Source organism: Gobio gobio (genome assembly GCF_949357685.1).
Source record: "Gobio gobio genome assembly, chromosome: 4".
Classification (NCBI taxonomy): domain Eukaryota; kingdom Metazoa; phylum Chordata; class Actinopteri; order Cypriniformes; family Gobionidae; genus Gobio; species Gobio gobio.
The window spans coordinates 69,192,640-69,214,520 of NC_137100.1; the positions used below are offsets into that span (position 1 = coordinate 69,192,640).

The following is a 21,881-nucleotide window of genomic DNA, read 5'->3' on the forward strand; positions in this document are numbered from 1 at the left end:
GTTTAACACTGTAAAGCTGCTTTGAAACAATCTACATTGTCAAAAGCTCTATATAAAAAAAGTTGACTTGACTTGACTTCTTCTTCAGATGTAAACAGTAAAAGCTTGAGGCTCCATTAATGCTGCTAGTCTTGCTGACTGCCATATCTGTCACCACAGTATGAACAAACAATTTGGACTGAGTTCACCGTTAACTGCTTCATAGATTAAAGGTGTAAAAGGTGTAAAAGAGAGAACCTGTAAAATATAATTTCACACTGTGTATTTAGATATGTTTAACTCTTTTTCGGCATTTGTGCCGAAAGCCACAGAAACGAGGGGACTATGTTCAGGCTCGACAGAACAGCAGCATTTGAAGATGGCCACCACCTCAACTATTTTGTCATGTTTATTTATCTTGGTCTTCTGTGGTGAATTGGTCTCATGCTTTTACTTAGTTTTATCTTGAGAGTCATTGCTCTTAGTGTACATACACCCTCCCGTGTCTTTAGTACGTCTTTGGTCTTGTCCTGTATGCACATTTGTAAGACTTGGTTCCTTGTTCCCCTTCGAGGGAACTCGAACTGCGTCATCGTGACGACACTTTGGGGAACGCCCCTCGCGTTAAGCGTCTGAAGAAACAGTAGAATCAGCCCAATCCGATTGGTGTTGCGTGATGACGTCGTATGTGACGGCATACCCGGAAGATACAAAGAGACGTCTGAACGAAACAGAGATAGCTTTTTTGCTCTTCAGCGTGAGCGCTCTGTTTGTTCAGTCTGAAGGTGTTGTTACAACGTGAAAGCAAGCATTATTATATATTATGGCGAGCGAGCGTTTCAGGCTGTGTGTGCACCCGTGTCCGCGCTACATTACGGGCACGGACACACATCAGCTTTGTGTGCAGTGTCTCGGCGTGCAGCACGCCCAAGCCGCTCTTGAGGGGGCGGCTTGCGGTGATTGTGAACTGCTGCCGCTGAGGGTGCTGCGCTCGCGGCTGGCCGTCTTTGAGGAGACCGGTCAGCCTCGTGAGCCCCGCGGTTCTGGGCCTGCGTCTGTTGAGGCAGCGCGGCGCCGTAGATCGTGGGGCTCACAGCGGGATCTTTCAAGAGGATATGGGACTGCTGAGGCATCCTCCCTATCCTCCTCTGAAGATTCTGATATCCTCCCGCCCCGTGTGGAAGCCCGCGATGCGGCTTCTTCCCGCGGGGCGGAGGATCCGGTTCTCAGGCTGTCTGATTCTGAGGAATCAGACAATTTGAGGATCGAGGTGGATGATGTGGGGCTTTCGCCACCCCACGCATCCGCTGTTGAGGAGCTTGTGGAGGTTTTAACCCGCGCTGTGGCCAAACTGAGTTTGGATTGGCCACAAGAAATAGTGGACATCCAGCCACCATCTAAGCTGGATGAACGCTTTTTCAGGCGTCGGGTTCAACCTCCACGGCGGGGTCTTCCTTTTTCCCCCGATCTGCATAACGAGTTGTGTAGATCGTGGGAAAAACCCTTCTCAGCCCGTGTAGCTAATCCCCCAGTACTCGATTTTGCTAATGTGCTGGGGACGGCTGAGTTGGGTTATGCAGCGTTGCCACAGGTGGAAGAGGCGCTTGCGAGCCACCTCTCACCCGGGGCCGCTGCATCATTGAAGGCTCCGTCGCTGCCCACTAAACCTTGCCGCGACACATCCAAGTTAGTCGGCAGGGCTTTTGGTGCGGCAGGTCGAGCTGCTGGTTGTCTGCACACCATGGCGGTCCTGCAGGCATACCAAGCCGACCTCCTCAAAGAGCTGGATGAGGGCGAGGGACCATCTCCGGATGATTTCACTGAGCTCAGGAAGGCAACGGATTTGTCTCTCCGCATTACCAAGGAGACGGCTCGCGCTGTGGGCCGCTCTATGGCTGGAATGGTATGCGTTGAGAGGCATCTCTGGCTGACGCTGTCGGGAATCAAGGAGAGCGAGAAACATTTTCTCCTTGATGCTCCGATCTCGCCTTCTGGCCTCTTCGGCGGGGCAGTGGATACTGTCGTCGAGAGGTTTCAGGAGGCGAGGAAGCAGTCAGCCGCCTTCCAGAAGTTCTTCCCTCGCCGCTCGGGCTCTGCAGTTAGAGCAGGCCCGGGTGGGCAGCCCGGACCCTCACCCAGCTCATCGCACCGCGATGTGCAGAGGCAGAGTGTCGCCTCCCGCGCCCCTCCCGAGGGAGCTTGGCAAAGGAGGCGGCGCTCTCGCAGGAAGTCTTCTCAGCCTAAGAGCGACCTGAGGGACGTCATCCAGGCTAAGAAGGCTCCCAAGCGGTCCTAGCTTCGGCAGGATCGCTGAGAGTCGTCCCCCACAGGGTGGAGCGATCGAGGTCGTTTCCACTCTGGGACTCTCGGGGAATCGTTGCTGCGCTCCCGCCGTCCAAGACGTTTCGGGCCGCATCGGTTCCCTGCGCGCGCGCACTGAACCAGTCGCCTCCATTAGGACTTGCGACAGTTCAGCAGCCGCGTGCGCCTCACGGACCTCTTCTCCGACGACACCCTGCCGGTCAGCCGCTTCAGGGCGTTGGGGTAGAGGCTCGAATAACACCCGAGGCTGGCCTCGAGAGGCTAGTTCCCTTAGTAGATTATCTCGGCGCATGGACATGCCTTCCGGGTATATCTGCGTGGGCCCTGCGTACTGTGGAACGGGGTTACAGACTGCAGTTCGGTTTCCCTCCCCCGAAATTCAACGGGGTGGTTCGAACTGTGGTCGGTCCCGAGCAGGTGCGGGTGATGGAGCAAGAAGTACGCTCTCTGCTGGTCAAGGAGGCTATAGAGAATATTCCTCCACCAGACAGGGAGTCCGGGTTCTACAGCCGGTACTTCATAGTTCCCAAGAAGGATGGGGGGTTGCGTCCAATTCTAGATCTCAGGCACCTGAACCGGTCTCTGAGGAGATACAGGTTCAGGATGCTCACAATTCCAGCCATCGTGACTCAGATCCAGTTCGAGGACTGGTTCGTCACGATAGATCTGAAGGACGCATACTTCCATATCTCCATCCTTCCAGCTCACAGGAAGTTCCTGCGGTTCGCTTTCGGGGGCGAAGCGTACCAGTATCGGGTTCTTCCGTTCGGCCTAGCTCTCTCCCCTCGCACCTTCACGAAGTGTATGGATGCAGCACTGGCTCCGTTGAGACTCCAGGGCATCCGCATACTCAATTATATCGACGACTGGCTGATTTTGGCTCAGTCGTACGATATGGCGGTTCGACATCGAGATGTCGTTCTAGCCCACATAAGGTGCTTGGGTCTCAGACTCAACACGAAGAAGAGCGTGTTGACGCCCTCCCAGAGGACTACGTTCCTGGGGGTTGTATGGGATTCAACGCTGATGCGGGCACGACTGTCCCCCGCACGCGTGGAGTCCATACTGGCGATGGTCTCGAGAGTGAAGCTGGGCCGCAGCCTCACTGTGAAGCAGTTTCAGAGACTGCTGGGTCTCATGGCAGCAGCAGCCAACGTGATTCCGTTCGGTCTGCTCTACATGAGACCCCTCCAGTGGTGGCTGAGAACCAAGGGGTTTTCCCCCAGGGGGAATCCTTTTCGCATGATCAGGGTAACGCGCAGATGCCTTCGTTCCCTCGTCATGTGGAAGAAACCTTGGTTCCTGTCCCAGGGGCCGGTGTTGGGAGCGTCGTGTTGCCGGAAGTCCGTTTCAACAGACGCTTCCCTCACTGGTTGGGGCGCGGTCATGGAAGGCCGCTTTTCCAGGGGTCTGTGGGGGACCCGGCATTCTTCCTGGCATATCAATTGCCTGGAAATGCTGGCGGTCTACAAGGCTCTGAGGAGCTTTCTCCCGGACCTCCGCGGCCACCATGTCCTGATACGATCCGACAGCATGTCGGCAGTATCGTATCTGAACCACCAGGGGGGCCTGAGGTCGCGCCCTCTTTGCAGACTGGCGCATCAGGTCCTTCTGTGGTCCCAGGGGAAGTTGTCATCCCTCAGGGCGATGTACATTCCCGGGGACCAAAATCAGGGAGCAGACATCCTGTCGAGACAGGGGCTGAGGCCCGGGGAATGGCGACTCCACCCCGAGGTGGTGGAGGCTATGTGCGAGCGGCTGGGCCCGGTGGAAGTGGATCTATTTGCGTCTCGAGAGACGTCCCACTGCCCGCTGTGGTTCTCCCTCACTCATCCGGCCCCTCTGGGGCTGGATGCCATGGCTCAGACGTGGCCGAGGCTGCGTCTGTACGCTTTTCCCCCGATCGCTCTGCTCCCGGGAGTTCTGGAACGTGTCCGCCGGGAAGGCGTCAGCCTTCTCTTAGTAGCACCCCGGTGGCCCACTCGGGTATGGTTCTCCGACATCATCGACCTGCTGGACGGTCCCCCATGGCAGGTCCCTCTGAGGAGGGATCTGCTGTCTCAGGCCAGGGGTACGATTTTCTACCCACGGCCAGAGGTATGGGATCTCTGGGTCTGGCCCCTGAGGGGGCTCAGTTCCTAGCAGAGGGCCTGTCGGCAGGTGTCGTGGAGACCCTACTCAGTTCCAGAGCTCCATCCACCAGGTTGTACAGCCTAAAGTGGAATGTATTTTCCACTTGGTGTAGAGAGCGGCAGGTGAACCCAGTTAACTGCCCAGTGGCTTCAGTGCTGGAGTTCCTTCAAGACCGCTTCTCCGCCGGTCTTTCCCCGTCCACACTTAAGGTGTATGTGGCTGCCATTGGGGCTTTCCACGCACCTTTAGGTGATGCGACGTTGGGAAGGCACCATCTGGTTGTACGTTTCCTCCGTGGGGCTCGGAGGATGAGGCCTGCGGCTCATTCCAGGGTCCCAACCTGGGACCTGGCAGTGGTGCTCGAAGGGCTGGCTGAGGCCCCCTTTGAGCCGCTGGAGTCGGCTGAGGCGAGAATACTGACCTTCAAGGTGGCTTTTCTCCTTGCCATCACTTCTCTGAGGAGAGTGGGGGACCTCCAGGCCTTGGCGGTCACGCCGACTTGCCTGGAGTTTGCCCCTGGCATGGTTAAAGCCATCTTGCATCCCAGCCAGGGCTACGTGCCCAAAGTGCCATCTAACAGGGCAAGGTCAGTGGTTCTCCAGGCATTCCATCCTCCACCTCACGTGACGGCGGAAGAGAGCAGACTTCACCTCCTCTGCCCAGTGCGGGCATTGAGGATTTATCTGGAGAAGTCTGCTCAGTGGAGAAAGTCGGACCAGTTGTTGGTGTGTTTTGGTTCACCCAAGAAAGGGCTGCCTGCGTCAAAACAGACGATTAGTAACTGGATTGTCCAGGCTATAGCCATGGCTTATCGGGTACGCAACCTGCCTTCACCCTTAGCCGTGAGGGCCCATTCTACCAGGAGCATGGCCTCCTCGGTAGCCCTCCTTTCTGGGGCCTCGATGCTAGACATCTGCGAGGCGGCTGGGTGGGCCACTCCTCACACCTTCATTCGTTTTTATAGTCTGCATCTCCCTGAGACGCCTGGCGCGAGAGTGCTCGCCCCCTAGTTGTGCCTGGTTCCAGCTTCACACTGGGGTGGTTATGATTGGTGCGGGATAGTTGGTACTCGTTCCCCAAAGTGTCGTCACGATGACGCAGTTCGAGTTCCCTCGAAGGGGAACGTCTCGGGTTATGACTATAACCCTTGTTCCCCGAGAAGGGGAACGAGACACTGCGTCTCGTGTCCACCCAATCATCAGAGCGCTCGCTTCATCGCAAAGAACGCTATCTCTGTTTCGTTCAGACGTCTCTTTGTATCTTCCGGGTATGCCGTCACATACGACGTCATCACGCAACACCAATCGGATTGGGCTGATTCTACTGTTTCTTCAGACGCTTAACGCGAGGGGCGTTCCCCAAAGTGTCGTCACGATGACGCAGTGTCTCGTTCCCCTTCTCGGGGAACAAGGGTTATAGTCATAACCCGAGACGTTTTCTTACACATTGCTTTAAAATAAAGCTGCACTTGGATCCTTACAACCTCTACTTCTAAAGCTATCCTTGCAAAACCTGTGCAGACTTTATTCTTTGTGAAAACACTTACTCAAGACAAGCCATACTGTATAGTACAAGAAAAACTATTTCATTAGAATTTCGTCAATTCTAGGAAAATTATTATAATTTTTTTTAAAGTCAAGTCACCTCTAATCAGATTGTTTCAAAGCTGCTTCACAGTGTTAAACAGGAAAATAATGCACCAGAATGTGATTCGGCCGTACAGCTACTAGCCCAGCTAACAAAAAGTTGTTGTCAGAACGTTTTTGCTCAACATTATGAGAACGTCAGTCAAGCACAAATAACATGATAAAGACGTTGCAAGAACGTTGTAGTGAGAACGTTTTGCCTCCTTTTTTTGCAGCCCCCCCAACTGCATCCCCCTGACCACATTCTTATGGACATGGCCTAAACTTCCGAACACCAGAGTTATTACAGTTTTTTACAATCGCTATGACAATTTTTTCAATACTTTTAACAAATTTCCTAAACTCTTAACGCAGTTAGCACAACATCTGTCTGTGTAGGCTATACAATTAACACATTTATTGTTGCTTTTACACAAAATGCATACAGTTAACACAAATTTAAAATGCTTGAACTTCTTATACACACAAGCTCAACCAATACCAAAACAATGGATTTTCACTGCCAAATTTACCAATGCTTTAACACTGTACGTCAGAACAGATAACACCTTGTTCTAAACCCTAACCTTATAGATTAAAGTAAAAGTGAACAGCTGTTTATATTGAAAATGGAAACACAAATATATCCCCTGTATTTGATTCCATTGTTACTGAGAAACAGCTGAGTGAAGTTATGCAAATATATAAATCCCAGCTGATTCCCATCTAGGAATTGTTCAGGTGTTGATGTTCTTTCAATCTCATGACCATATGGTATACAGTAAAAGAGGACATCATTCGGCTGATCTTGTGTGGAAAAGGAATATAGAGCAACACAAAGAAAGTAAGAAAAATGTCTTTATGAGGGAGAGGAAGATGAGTAACAGGACAAGGGAGAGGAGTGGGACAAGAGCAAGGGAGAGGAATGCCTGGACAAGGGCAAGGTAGAGATTGAGGAGGGTGAATGCATGGGGACATTCAAAGAAGGGCCAGAATTAGGGTAACTGATGAAATAAGATGTCCATCATAGACAATGTCATAAACCACAGGCTATCAGAGGGGCTGGTGAACGAGTACAGCCAAATCTCAGCCGGGACACAGTGGCATCCATTTTCCAGATTTTTTTCCAGAAACCAACAGGTAGGATATTGTATAAGGGCTTCTCCTACTGCAAAGTGTAAATACTTTTACCATGTATTTCAGTGACTATACCTCTGGTCTCTAATATGTAACTGTATTTTGTACAGACACACACACACACACACTGATCTTGTTGTCTGTATGAGGGTTTATCACACACACACACACACACACACACACACACACACACACACACACACACACACACACACACACACACACACACACACTGATCTTGTTGTCTGTATGAGGGTTTATCACACACACACACACACACACACACACACACACACACACACACACACACACACACACACACACACACACACACTGATCTTGTTGTCTGTATGAGGGTTTATCACACACACACACACACACACACACACACACACACACACACACACACACACACACACACACACACACACACACACACACACACACACACACACACACACACACTGATCTTGTTGTCTGTATGAGGGTTTATTACACACACATGTTGTTTCAGTGACAGAAGTTCAGCTGTAGTATTAATGTAATGAAGAGACTCTATAACACTCACTGTCACTGATTTATCATGAGCTCAAAGCATTATGGGTAGAATCCCTCATCTGTCCCTCATCAACACAGTTTCACTAATCCATTAACATAAAACCCAGGATAGAGCGGCTGAGTGAATGTGGTCTGGACTGTGTGGATGAGGCTCATTGTGTCTCCAGTGACGCTGTAGAAGGACAGAGTTCCCACACTGTGATCCACATACACTCCTACTCTATTATAGCCAGAGCTGAGGATGGGCTTTACAGGGAGAGGAGTCAGTATGTTATTGTGTGTGTATGAGTATCTGTCACGTCTGCAGTCCAAAGTCCAGGACTGATCATTACCTCCAAACCCACACTCCTTACCCTCTCCCTTCCTGCAGATGCTCTGATATGACACTGATATATCCACATCATTTTTCCACTCAACCTCCCAGTAAGAGCGTCCACTCACACTCTCTCTACACAACACCTGATACCAATACTCAAATCTGTCAGGATGATCAGGATAGGGCTGATCTGTGCCAGTGTTAATAATCTCTCTGTTGTCCTCAGACAGAAGGAGGCGTTTATACACTGTGTTCGGGTCTAGAGTCAGCCGAAGAGAGTCTGGTGGAGAGAAACACATCAGAATGAGGGATTATGAATATGATCTTATATTGAACATGAAGAGTTCAGCTACATTAAATCATCAGTGTCTCAGTTCAGTTTAATCATCATTCACATGATCAACTCTATAACTCTTCTGTCATGTTTTCTTTCCTCTTCTCCAGGAAGAACATGAACACACACATGAACACACACATGAACACACTCATGAACACACTCATGAACACACTCATGAACACACACATGAACACACTCATGAACACACTCATGAACACACTCATGAACACACTCATGAACACACTCATGAAGAACATGAACACACTCATGAACACACTCATGAAGAACATGAACACACTCATGAACACACTCATGAACACACTCATGAAGAACATGAACACACTCATGAACACACTCATGAAGAACATGAACACACTCATGAACACACACATGAACACACTCATGAAGAACATGAACACACTCATGAACACACTCATGAACACACTCATGAACACACACATGAACACACTCATGAAGAACATGAACACACTCATGAACACACTCATGAACACACTCATGAACACACACATGAACACACACTCATGAACACACACTCATGAACACACACTCATGAACACACACTCATGAACACACTCATGAAGAACATGAACACATTCCTGAACACACTCATGAACACACTCATGAACACACACATGAACACACTCATGAAGAACATGAACACACTCATGAACACACTCATGAACACACACTCATGAGTTTCTCTGCTTGGGTTCTCAGTGACTTACAGTGCAGGAAGTCATCTCTGGTCTTGGGATCGGGATCAGTGACTGTGGAAATCAACAGACATGAAGAGTGTGATTATCATCAAACTGATCCTGCATCCATTGCTAAGACATGCAGAAATCCTCCAACACAGAAGATATTTAGAGAAATGTTCCTGCTGTTTCCAGAGCTCTAATCCTGACACGAGCACTACTGAGGGTTTGACACTATTGACATATAATTATTAATAGCCCGACTGTTAGGAAATATGATTGTCAATACAAACATTGAGTGAGTGAAGCAAATTATGATCATTTTTTTAAAGATAAAGATTAATGCAAATAAATGAACATATGGCACTCACCTGGAGTCGTTATGGGGCCGATAGTGTCACTGGCTTCACTCACTCCCACTTTACCCACTATCCTGTAGCGGATCAAGTACTGCTGTCCAAACTCCAATCCAGTCAGAGTAAAGTCTTCATCAGATGTGTCTTTGACATGCTGTTCCCCGTTCACCTTCTGGTACTCCACTCTGTACTGCACAGTTTCTCCAGTCGGGGACTTCTGCAGTTTCAGGGACACACTGCTCCTCAGGACCTTCTTCACTTCTGGTGGGGGAGGCTTTGACACGGGCTGGAACTGTGTGTCTGTCAGCTGCCCTTTTTCATACAGACGGATGGACGAGCCTGGACTGGATGGATCGGAGATGGCAGACATAATGAATCGGTATCTATTTTCATCTTTATTAGCCTCTGAAAAACTTCTGAAAAGAGCTACGGTCTCTCTCATCTTTGTGATGACAGCATGATTGTTGAACCACTGTCTGTCAGATTCCACAGAAACCATGTTTTGTTCCCCATCTAGCTCTTTAAACTTGTCAGATTTCAGAAACTCCTTCAGGGTTGAAATATACGGGTCTTCATACTTCAGAGACGTGAAGGTCAAGCACACCACAACATCAATATCAGGATCAAAGAGGATGGAGTTGAGACGGTTTGAGTCTTCAGTTGTGATTCTCTTCAGTATCTTGATGTGAGAACTCAAGAGGTCAAGTTCAGACTTTACATGACCTAGCCACAGGTTAAGCCTGTCAGCTGTAAAAGGGGAGCTGTAGTGGGTCTTCTGGACGTCTTCCAGTGAATTCTCCTCTATCTCTCCTCCTCGTATACCGGGCAAGACCCTGCTGACAGCTTTCATGAGCATTGTCTTGTAAATGCTAAATGAGCTCTGAAATGAATGCAGCCTCTCTTTGATATCATTGAAAGCATTCACCGGTAATTTTCTGGACAGGTCGTTGTATGTCCTCTCTACTTCTCCCAGCTCCTCCATTAAATCTTCAATGTTGGAAACCAGATATGTGGTGATTTCTCTCTCCAGCTTAGCAGCTTTTGAATCCAGTAGAGAAAGAGGATAGAGCCAGACTTTGATTGGAACTGCATTCTGTGGTTTCTCCTTCAGGATAGTGGGGAGCTTCTTGTACACCTCTACGGCCTCTGTGTAAGTGGTGGGGCTCTGCTCAAGACGGAAGTCACCATAAAATCTGCAAGCAATGTTCTCAGCCTTTTGCTTATCACCATCTGTCATTTCTAAAGCTCCTTCTCCTTCAATAGAAAATCCAGGGATCTTCTTGACCATGACATTCAGGTGTCCCTCAATCTCCTGCTTTTTTTCCTCTTCTGAAAATGTCTGATCAAACACCATGAAGGCCTGAGCTCCGTACAGTACAGCCGTGACCACATGAGTTGCAGTTTTCTGGTCAAACACCTGAGGGTAGGTGATGTGGCCCAGATGAGTCATAGTGAGCTGTTCGAATCTGGTGGTTTCACTGTAAGACATTGTTACTCTGGACTGTTGGTTTGAGGATTTGGTGTCACGCAGATACTTGGCAGATCCTCCCACCTCCACTAGCCCTCCTAAGAAGCTGGCCTTCAGGGAAGCACTTACATCCAGGAGACTGGACTTACTAGAGAGAGAGTCGGAGCTACTGAACTTCAATTCTGTCTTGGGCTGTTGATGGGTGGCCAAATCTTCATTCAGGGACTTCGTATCCCACAGAGTAACACCTGAAATGAGAAATCACTTTAACAGTCACGTATGAGGATGCAATGCACTGTTGAAAAAACATGCAGGTTTTATTGTGTGGTTACACAAGTACTAGTGATACATCATTTGGTGAAGAGGGGAAAATAAACTTTTATTTATTTATTTATTTTAGGTTGGTAAAGCACCTGGAATGAAGGTATCCTTGCGGAGGTCATACAGCATACCAGGAGACAGAGGTCTTCCTAGAGCTGCCACTTCAATGGGCTCTGATGCCAAGGCTGCAGTAAATAACAAAGGTCATATTTATATATATATATTTATGATATATATGAACAAAATTACATCTGGTGATAATGAATAATGTTAAACTCTTTCCCTGCCAGAATTTTTAAAAAGTTGCCAGCCACCACCAGCATTTTTGATCATTTACACAAAGGTTTCTGACCCCCAGAATATTTTGTTGTATGAATATTTGAACATGCAATATATCAAAAGAAAGAACAGACCCAATGCTTATAAAAGGTTTTCTAGTATCATGCATTCCTTTTTTATCAACACTTTAATATGGGTAAGATTTTGAGCAAAAAGCTGAGAAAAACTTGTTTTTAGATGGAGTCCATCACCAGAGTTTCACAGTCCTATTGTCACATAACTGTTCTGTCTCGTGGTGTTTTGTTATTTTGGGCCATGTGCTCCTGTCTCTGTCTAGATCCCACCCCCCTTTTTATCTCTTTATTGGTTTCATTTGCCCCACCTCTGTTCCCTCATTCCCTGCCTGATTTGTCCCATTTATAAGTTCCTTTGTGTTGTCAGTCGTCAGATCGTTGTTTTGTCTCACGTCTTCCTTCTCCCATTGATTCCATGGTATGTTTTTGAGTTGTTGTTTTTATTGTTTATATGTTTTCCCCCTCGTGGGTTTTGTTTTGTGTTTATGTTTGTTTTTGTAAATAAATTCACTTCTCCTGCTAATGAGTCCTCACCTCAGTTTTCATTTATTGTACGTGACATAATGATCCGACCCCTATGAGGACTCAGCGGACAAAGAGGTCACCGCAATCACCTCCCTCTATTGTCTCCTGTCCCCTCTGGGACCGCATAGTCCAGTTTAGCTCCCTGAGCACTATGCGGCAAGAGGGGACTGATACGATGGAGTTTGCACTGGAGTTTAAAAGGGCTGCAAAGGGACTTGAATACAGAGATAAGACTCTTAAGGAGCTCTTCAATTATGCCCTCAACGAACCGTTCGATTGGGTAGTAATGAAAGCGCTGGAGGGGACAACATTCGAGGCGGTGGTGGATTATTTCACTCGCCAGAGGAAGAGGGCCCTTCCCCTGAGTCCGGTGGCTCCACTTCCGGTGGACCCAGTTCCGGTGGACCCAGTTCCGGTGGACCCAGTTCCGGTAGACCCAGTTCCGGTAGACCCAGTTCCGGTGGTCCCAGTTCCGGTGGTCCCAGTTCCGGTGGTCCCTGTTCCGGTGAACCCAGTTCCGGTGGACCCAGTTCCGCTGGTCCCAGTTCCGGTGGTCCCAGTTCCGGTGGTCCCAGTTCCGGTGGTCCCTGTTCCGGTGGTCCCTGTTCCGGTGGTCCGTGTTCCGGTGGACCCTGTTCCGGTGGACCCTGTTCTGGTGGTCTCTAAGCAGAGGAGGAGAAGGAAGGCACCATCCGTGACTGCTACAGTGGCCTCTCGAGCTCTGCGGGCCGCCCTGGCCCTGTTCCGGTGGACCGTGACACCTATAGCTCATCCTGGGGTGACAATTTCATTCAGTAATTCATTATGTCACATCTGTTCTGTGTCTGGCACTCTGTGGGACTTTTATGTTGAAGTTTATTAAATTCAATTCACATGTATTGAAGTCTGGTCGAGACGGTGCGCAGAACATCGCCTGAACCAACGATCATCGTGTCTGGACACCTTCCCACGTACCGACTAGGACATGAAAAGTACAGTATATTACTTGCTCTAAATGAATGGTTAATGTCATGGTATAATGAACAGAAGCTGCTCTTTGTAAATAATTGGAATCTTTTCTGGGAGCGACCTAAGCTCTTCCGTCCTGATGGCCTTCACCCCAGCAGAATCGGAGCAGCTCTTCTGTCGGTCAACATCTCGAGGGCGTTACAAACCATATGACTAGTAAGCTAGTAGGCTTTCCTGTAGCTCAAACAGTAGAGCGTGGCACTAGCAATGCCAAGGTCATGGGTTCGATTCCCAGGGAAAGCAAGAACTGACAAAAATGTAAAAAAATGTGTACCTTGATTGCAATGTAAGTCGCTTTGGATAAAAGCGTCTGCCAAATGCATAAATGTAAATGTAAATGTAATGTAAATGTAAGTCAAAGTCCAAATCACAGTCTTTGCTGTCCTAACTTAATTGACATAAGTACCAATGTAGAATATTATATAGAAACTGTGTCTATTCCTCGTTTAGTGAGGTCAAACATTAAATCTACTGTAGGATCTTGGAAAAATCTAATTATGATTAAACCAGAAAATCTCAATATTAGTGAACAAAAACAATTTCTAAAACTAAGCCTTCTAAACATTAGATCGCTCACACCTAAGGCGGTTATTGTAAATGAAATGGTCACAGATAATAGTTTCGATGTACTTTGCCTTACTGAAACCTGGCTTAAGCCAAATGATTATTTCGGTCTTAATGAGTCTACTCCACCAGGATACTGTTATAAGCATGAGCCCCGTCTGATTGGTCGTGGCGGCAGTGTTGCAACAATCTATAGAGATTTTTTAATGTTACTCAGAAAACAGGTCACAGGTTTAATTCATTTGAAGTACTAGTGCTAAATGTTACGCTCTTAGATGTAAGAAAGAAATCCGTATTATCTCTAGCCTTGGCTACTGTATATAGACCTCCAGGGCCCTATGCTGACTTCCTAAAAGAGTTTGCAGACTTTCTCTTTCTCTCTTATGATTCAACCTCAATTATTGCCCCTCAAGAAAAACTACACACGCTTTACAACTATAGGACAGGAAGAGCTAAATAAACGTTGCCATCATTGCATCTAAAGCAACAACATGTTTATTAGATCCAATACACACTAAACTACTGAAAGAGTTGTTACCTGTAGTGGAAGAGTGTCACAGTGTCGGGTTTGTGTTTCCCTGGGTGACCACTAGAGGTCCTCCTCCCCCACGGTGTCATTCACTCCTAAACTACATTTCCCATCATCCCGTTCTGTCACTCATTGATTATTGTACACAGCTGTTTCCCGTCACCTTGTTAGTATCTGTGTGTGTATATATACCCTGTTTGTTTCAGTGTTGTCATGGAGTCCTTGTTATATGTTATATGTAACTGCATTTCGTTGCCTTGTACTTGTACTTGTGTAATGACAATAAAGTTGAATCTAATCTAATCTATATGTCACGTCACTGCCGAAGTCTGGGTCACTGTCTTCTTGTGTTTTTTCTTGTGTTTGGATTGACTATTTGGAGTTTCACCCTTGCCTGGACTGGTTTTGTGAGTACGGATTACCCTAATAAAGATACTGCAAATGGATCTTACTGTTTCCTGTGTGTGTGTGTCGTGACAGAAGGACTCCGTCATGCATAGGTCCAGCAGTGTGGGTTTTCATGTCTCTTCCCCAGCCACCGAGAGGGAGAGGAGGAGGCATGCTCAGTCTGGAGAAGTTCCGGCTTGTATGAACATTTTCAAGTGTTTTGCGCTGTGGGCTCGAATCACTGAGGAGTCCACTAGGCTCCCTGTGAATTCCGAAGAGACAGCAGCGTCGACTCGCTCTCGAAGACAGCAGGGGAGAAGGAGGACTCCCTCCGTGACTGTTCCGGTGGTCCCAGTTCGGGTGGACCCAGTTCCGGTGGTCCCTGTTCCGGTGGTCCCGAGTCCTGACACGGCTTGGAGGGCTGTGATGGGGTTTCCTCTGGAGTGGTCCCAGTTCCGGTGGTCTCAGTTCCAGTGGTCCCAGTGCCGGTGGTCCCAGTTCCAGTGGTGCCAGTGGTCCCAGTTCCGGTGGTCCCGAGTCCTGACACGGCCTGGAGGGCTGTGATGGGGTTCTTCGTGGCGGCAGTCCTGAGCTGCATCATCTGAAGTCCTCGCAGGAGTTGAGTCGTGTCTTCATGGGTGATGGTCATCTGAAGTCCTGCAGGAGTTGAGTCATCTCTTCACAGGTGATGGTCATCGGAAGTCCTCGCAGGAGTTGAGTCGTCTCTTCACAGGTGATGGTCATCGGAAGTCCTCGCAGGAGTTGGAGTAGTCTTTTCATGAGTCGTCTCTTCATTGGAATAATTTTTGGGGCAGACCTGACCTGTTGAAGAAGGATGGCATCCATCCCCCCTGGGGTGGTTCCGCTCTTCTCTCTAGTAATTTGGCACATTTTGGCACATCTAGTAATCAGAGCTAAACCATGACTCACTAGGGCCCAGGGGCCTCATTTATAAACGTTGCGTACGCACAAAAGAAGGCGTACGCCGCTCTCTACGCAATAATTGATATTTATAAAAAGCAAACTTGATGGGAAAATGTGCGGTCCTTCACGCAAGCTCTGACCCAGGCATATGCACAAAAACGGGTGAAATGAGAAATGGCGACACCGTCGACAGATGGAAGAAACACGTGAAAGTGTGTGAAACTGTAGACCGTGTAAAAGAAATGGCTATGCCTCTCATAAATAACATTAAGACTTCACAAAGCAAGTCTTACAATGAACAGCCTACACGAACACCCGTTTGATTGATCTGCAGTGTAAAACAAACAAAATCAAACGAAAATTACAACAGAAATGCAAATTAACACATATTTGCAAAATGAAAAGTGAAATATGTTCTGCAATAATATTGGCATGTTATGCATCGCAATTCATCCTCATAAATATGGTAAACAGAACGAAATAGCTAATGTACAAAACTGATATTCTCGTCAATGTGTCCGTCTGGCAGAGCAGATATAGGCCTAGATGCAATTAGACAGATATATAGATAATTAGGGAGATAGATAGATAGATAGATAGATAGATAGATAGATAGATAGATAGATAGATAGATAGATAGATAGATAGATAGATAGATAGATAGATAGATAGATAGATAGATAGATAGATAGATAGATAGATAGATAGATAGATAGATAGATAGATAGATAGATAGATAGATAGATAGATAGATAGATAGATAGATAGATAGATAGATAGATAGATAGATAGATAGATAGATAGATAGATAGATAGATAGATAGATAGATAGATAGATAGATAGATAGATAGATAGATGTATTAATTGTCCACTGGGGAAAGTTGTTTTCATAGTAAAATTTCTTCATCAGCTACGGAATCATGGTATTCATGCATATGCCTTTAGTTTTATTTTTTATAAAATAACGTATGACGTATGTCTCAACCATTCAGAAAGCTGCAAGACATTACATTTGCACTGAACTATTTCCCATTTCCACGTAGATTATAACCGACATCTGTAGCTTGTCAGATTCAATTAAATGGATGGAAATAAAATGCCCATCTCAATGCGTAATGACGCACAATGGTAAATGGTAAATGGACTGCATTTATATAGCGCTTTTAACAGACCTACGGCCATCCAAAGCGCTTTACATTTTGCCTCACATTCACCCATTCACACACTCATTCATACACCGACGGCGGTGTCAGCCATGCAAGGCGCCATCCAGCTCGTCGGGAGCAGCTGGGGTTAGGTGTCTTGCTCATGGACACCTCGACACTTGGTCAGGTGGAACCGGGGATCGAACCACCAACCTTCCGGTTTGTAGACAACCTACATGAACCACTGAGCCACTGCCGCCCACAATGGCTGAACTTGCGCTCTAGAAGATGTGGCGAATGGAAGGATTCGGAGTGAACGCATCTTCAGAAAGCAAGAGGACACACTCAGGCGATGGAGCGCTAGACGCTTTTTTGCCTCGACTTTGATGTCCGACCATTTCTTTTTTATTTCGCCGATGGTCCGAGGTTGTGAGGCTACAGCATTTACAGCGTCTGCAACCTTTTGCCACTCAAGTGTCTTTTTGGCATTAGTAATGCCCACACTGTGCCCTCCAAACAACACTTTTCTTCTCTTTTCAACCTCGCTAACGATAACTTCTACCTTACATTGAGTGAAGTTACATTTTTTTTTCTCTTTGTGTTTGCCATGATTTCGCAATCTATGAATATTAACTTGTGGGCGTTTCACGGACTATTTATGGGCAACTATGGGCGTGACATGAAGCCGCAAAAGCTGCGCTACATTTAGAATTGATTGTGATTTATTAAGGGAAAACTGCGTAGGATGTGCGTGCGCACTGAAGGGTCAAGGGTCAAGCCAAACATCACTTGTCTCTTCATCAGACACATATCCTTCAAGAATGATTTTATGATCTAATATCAAAATAAGAATGAATGATAATCAATTTATAACCATTTCCTACATTTACTAAATCAATTCACATATAACCTATTTATATTTAATCCTCTCTGTATTCAATGAGTGATTTTGATGATTGAAGTGTTTTTGCTGTGCTTTTGAATTCCTATTGTTGAGGTGCTGCTCTGATGTCTGTGTCAAGACGTGCTGGCAGGCAGATGCCCTTGGTGTAGTAATAACACTCCAGGGAGTCAAACGAGATCAGCATGTGTTAACTATATGTCTTCCTGAGGTGACCCCCCCCGGGGTCATCCCTGTAACATCTGTGGGATTCTTTGGGGACTCAGGGAAAAATGTACCTCTTTGATATATCTTCTTTCTTTATAGAATAGAATAAAGTCACTTCTGAAGTAGAGTTAGTATCAGCATGTTTTGAAGAAGGACTTTGTTGATAGTTAGTTAAGATGTCCCGACCTTGATGAAAACTGGTATTCTCTGGAGTATTGTGTGTGTGCGTTGTATGATTTGTGCAGATTCAGTATTGGATATGGGCCTTCCTGCAGGCGATGCCAGACCTTTAGACGCTTTTCTGTGACCTCCGAGGTCACTGGAGACTAATCTGGGCCTGGGCGACATCAAGTCTACGCATTTTTAGAGATATATGCTCCTATCTGTCTACGTGTGGAAAGTTGCTTACGTTGCATGTTGTTAGAACCAATCAGAATCATTCCACATGGCAGTAATGACGTGTCTAGACCTTGAAAACAGTATAACTGTTCAGAAAATTGTATGTACGTTAGACGGAGGCGGGGAGACTGTTGGCAGTGCGGCCTACGAACTCCTCTTGAGCTGGCTTCTGCTGATGAAACTGCAAACTATTCTTCAGTAAAATTTTCTTTAATTAATCTGACTCCTGACTCCTGGTCTTCATTTTTCACTACTGGTCCTGGGTCCTAAGCTGTTACCCCAACAGCACGGTTTTATAAATCCGAATATTTCTGTGCGTACGCACGTCCTATGTTTCATCCGTACGCCACTTCTGACGCAAATCCTACGCAAAGTTTTATAAATGAGGCCCCAGGTCAGGAAGCAGACAAACTGGCTAAACCAACCGTCTGCTAGCTGTCTCTGGAGTCATATAAATCCCAACACAGAGACTCTTTCACCTAGATATTATCATATAGAGACTGTGTCTGTTCCCTGAATTAGTAAATACAAAAAAACATCAAAACCATTCAACAGAAAAAATTTAATTGATGTCCAACAAATCAACAACAGATATAATACAGATGAACAATTGATAAAGTTTGGGCTGCTGAATATTCGATCCCTTTCCCCAAAGCGCTTATTGTTAATGATATGATTACAGATAATAATCTAGATGTGCTGTGTTTGAAAGAAACCCGGCTAAAACCTGACAACTACATTTCTTTAAATGAGTGCACTCCCCAAAATTATTGTTATATACACAAGCCGCGACTGAAAGGTAAAGGGGGAGGGGTTGCTGTAATTTATAATAATATCTTCAGTATTACTCAGAAGTCTAGTTTCAAATATAATTCCTTTGAAGTCCTTGTGCTTTATGTAACGTTATGTAGTGTAAATGATAAAACCCGTTTAACATTTGTGTTAGCTACTGTATACAGGGCGTTTCACTGGGCGTGGCCTTAAGCCAGCGTGGTATAAGAGCGTGCACTGTTTACATTATTGAATTAGTGAGAAGCAATCGACCTTCAGGGAGAACAACTAGTGTGTGAGTACTGTATTCATTTTCTCAGTTGATCTGTAGCTCAGCTGTTATTAAGAACATTGTCTGTGTGGTGTAGTAGGCTGTTTGTTTGTAGTCTCGTTTGTTAACACGCTGATAACGTGACCTTGTGCGAGCTAACACGTTTCACTGGGAGTAGCCAGCTGTATTCAATAGCGACACTTAACGTGAGTATAAATTGAGTGGTACTCCGCGGCAGCCCTCGTGTGAAGCCCTCATTGTGTGAAGACCGAAGAGTGTAAAGACCATTCGACTCTACTCTGTGCAACTCCACTCAAGCAAGGACACCGACAAGTCACTTGAGTATAGCTTTCCTTCTACTTTGTCCACTTTTGTGTTTTTGCTTGTTTTCATCTGTTTATTTCTCTGACCCATATTCACTATGTGCTTCCAAATCTCTACTATTACCACATAAACCCGTAAATCACGCTCTGTACATTCTAGACGCTGTAATCCTAATAATCTGCGGATTTCCAGTCAGGATTTAGACCGTATCATAGCACTGAGACTGCTCTCATCAGAGTTAAAAAATAATTTACTCTTATCATCCGATCGTGGCTGTATCTCTCTATTAGTGTTACTTGATCTTAGCGCTGCATTCAATACTTTCGACCACAACATTCTTTTGAATAGACTCGAAAATGATGTAGGCATTAGTAGAATTGCATTGGCATGGTTTAAATCATACCTATCTGACCGTCATCAGTTTGTAGCAGTAAATGAAGAGATGTCATACCAATCACAAGTTCAGTATGGAGTACCACAAGGCTCAGTGCTAGGACCACTGCTCTTCACCCTGTACATGCTACCACTGGGAGATATCATTAGGAAGCATGGCGTTAGTTTTCATTGTTATGCTGATGATACTCAGCTCTATATTTCTTCACGCCCTGAAGAAACCAATTCACAAGATTAACGGAATGCAGAGCTGATATAAAATATTGGATGACTAGTAATTTCCTGCAACTCAATTCAGATTTTTTTTTAATTATTGGACAAAAAAGCTCCACAACTAGTAACCTAGAATACTGTCTAACACTTGATGGCTGCTCTGTCAAGTCCTCTTCGTCAGTGAGGAACCTGGGTGTGCTCTTTGTTACCAATCTCTCATTTGAAAGCCACATTTCTAGCATCTGTAAAACTGCATTCTACCATCTTAAAAATATATCTAAATTACGGCCCATGCTCTCAATGACAGTGAGTTGATTCGTTCATGAGCTGTAGATTATTGTAATGCTCTACTGGGTGGTTGCCCTGCTCGCCTAATAAACAAACTTGAGCTGGTCCAAAACGCAGCAGCTCCAGTTCTTACTAGAACCAGGAAGTGTGACAATTTTAGCCGGTTCTGTCAACACTGCACTGGCTGCCTATTAAACATTGCATACATTTTAAATTCTTTCTTATTACTTACAAAGCACTAAATGGTTTAGCTCCAGTACTTGAGCGAGCTCTTAACACATTATACTCCATACCGTCTACTGCGCTCTCTAAACTCTGGCCAGTTGATAATACCCAGAATATTGAAATCAACGGCAGGCAGTCAATATTTTTCCTATTAGCACCTAATTTCTGGAACAGTCTTCCTAGCATTGTACGGGAAGCACACACACGCTGTCAGTTTATATCTAGACTAAAAACTGCTCGGGTTATGTATATAACCCTTGTTCCCTGAGATATGGAACGAGCACTGCATCGGAACGACACTTTGGGGATACTCCCTTAGCATAAGCGAATCTGAAGTAAGAATGACAACTAGGCCAATCCGATTGGCGTGCGTGATGACGTAACTGTGATGGCATACCCGGAAGTATAAAAGGAGGAGATCCTGGAGATCTCCCACTCTCCTGAGAGAGGTAATGGCGAGGAGAAAAGCCACCTTAAGGGTCAGGTTCTTTGGTTCAGCTGACTCCAATGGCTCGAAGGGGGCCTCAGCCAAGGCTTCGAGAACCACTGCCAGGTCCCAGGTTGGGACTCTGGAACGAGCCGCAGGCCTCATCCTCCGAGCCCCACGGAGGAATTGTACAACCAGCTGGTGCCTATCCAGAGGCCCATCACCCATAGGAGTGTGGAAAGCCGCAATGGCAGCCACGTACACCTTGAGTGTGGACGGGGTTAGACCCGCCGAGAAGCTATCTTTGAGGAACTCCAGCACTGCAGCCACTGGGCAGTTAACTGGGTCCACCTCACGCTCCCTGCACCAAGTGGAAAATACATTACACTTGAGGCTGTACAGTCTCCTTGTAGACGGAGCCCTGGAACTGAGTAAGGTCTCTATCACCTCTGCCGATAGGCCAGCCTCTTGGTACCTGGCCCCCTCAGGGGCCAGACCCAGAGGTTCCAAATCTCCTGGCGGGGGTAAAATATCGTACCCGCCGCCTGAGATAGGAGATCCCTCCTTAGAGGAATCTCCCACGGCTGACCTGCTAGCAGAGCTATGATATCCGAGAACCAAACTTGAGTCGGCCAACGGGGTGCTACCAGAAGTAGGCTGACCCCTTGTCGACGGACCCTCTCCAGGACTCCTGGGAGCAGAGCAATTAGGGGGAATGCGTACAGACGCAGCCTCGGGCACGTCTGAACCATGGCATT

At 46.7% G+C, this 21,881-nt stretch overlaps 1 protein-coding gene across 2 annotated transcripts in view; it reads right to left on the minus strand.

Annotated features, from left to right (window-relative positions):
- Window positions 1-6,448: 6,448 nt before the first annotated feature.
- Window positions 6,449-21,881, minus strand: part of LOC307125193 (neoverrucotoxin subunit alpha-like) — a 32,462-nt gene continuing 17,029 nt past the window's right edge. Inside the window, exons 4-7 of one of the 2 annotated variants that reach the window (XM_079814875.1) lie at window positions 11,361-11,453; window positions 9,495-11,195; window positions 9,154-9,195; window positions 6,449-8,350 (exon numbers count right to left, since the gene is read on the minus strand). In XM_079814875.1, the coding sequence (XP_079671001.1) occupies window positions 7,824-8,350; window positions 9,154-9,195; window positions 9,495-11,195; window positions 11,361-11,453 (2,363 nt within the window). In that variant the 3' untranslated portion in view covers window positions 6,449-7,823. The remainder of the gene's footprint in view (window positions 8,351-9,153; window positions 9,196-9,494; window positions 11,196-11,360; window positions 11,454-21,881) is intronic. The other variant, XM_079814876.1, reaches the window with a different exon arrangement.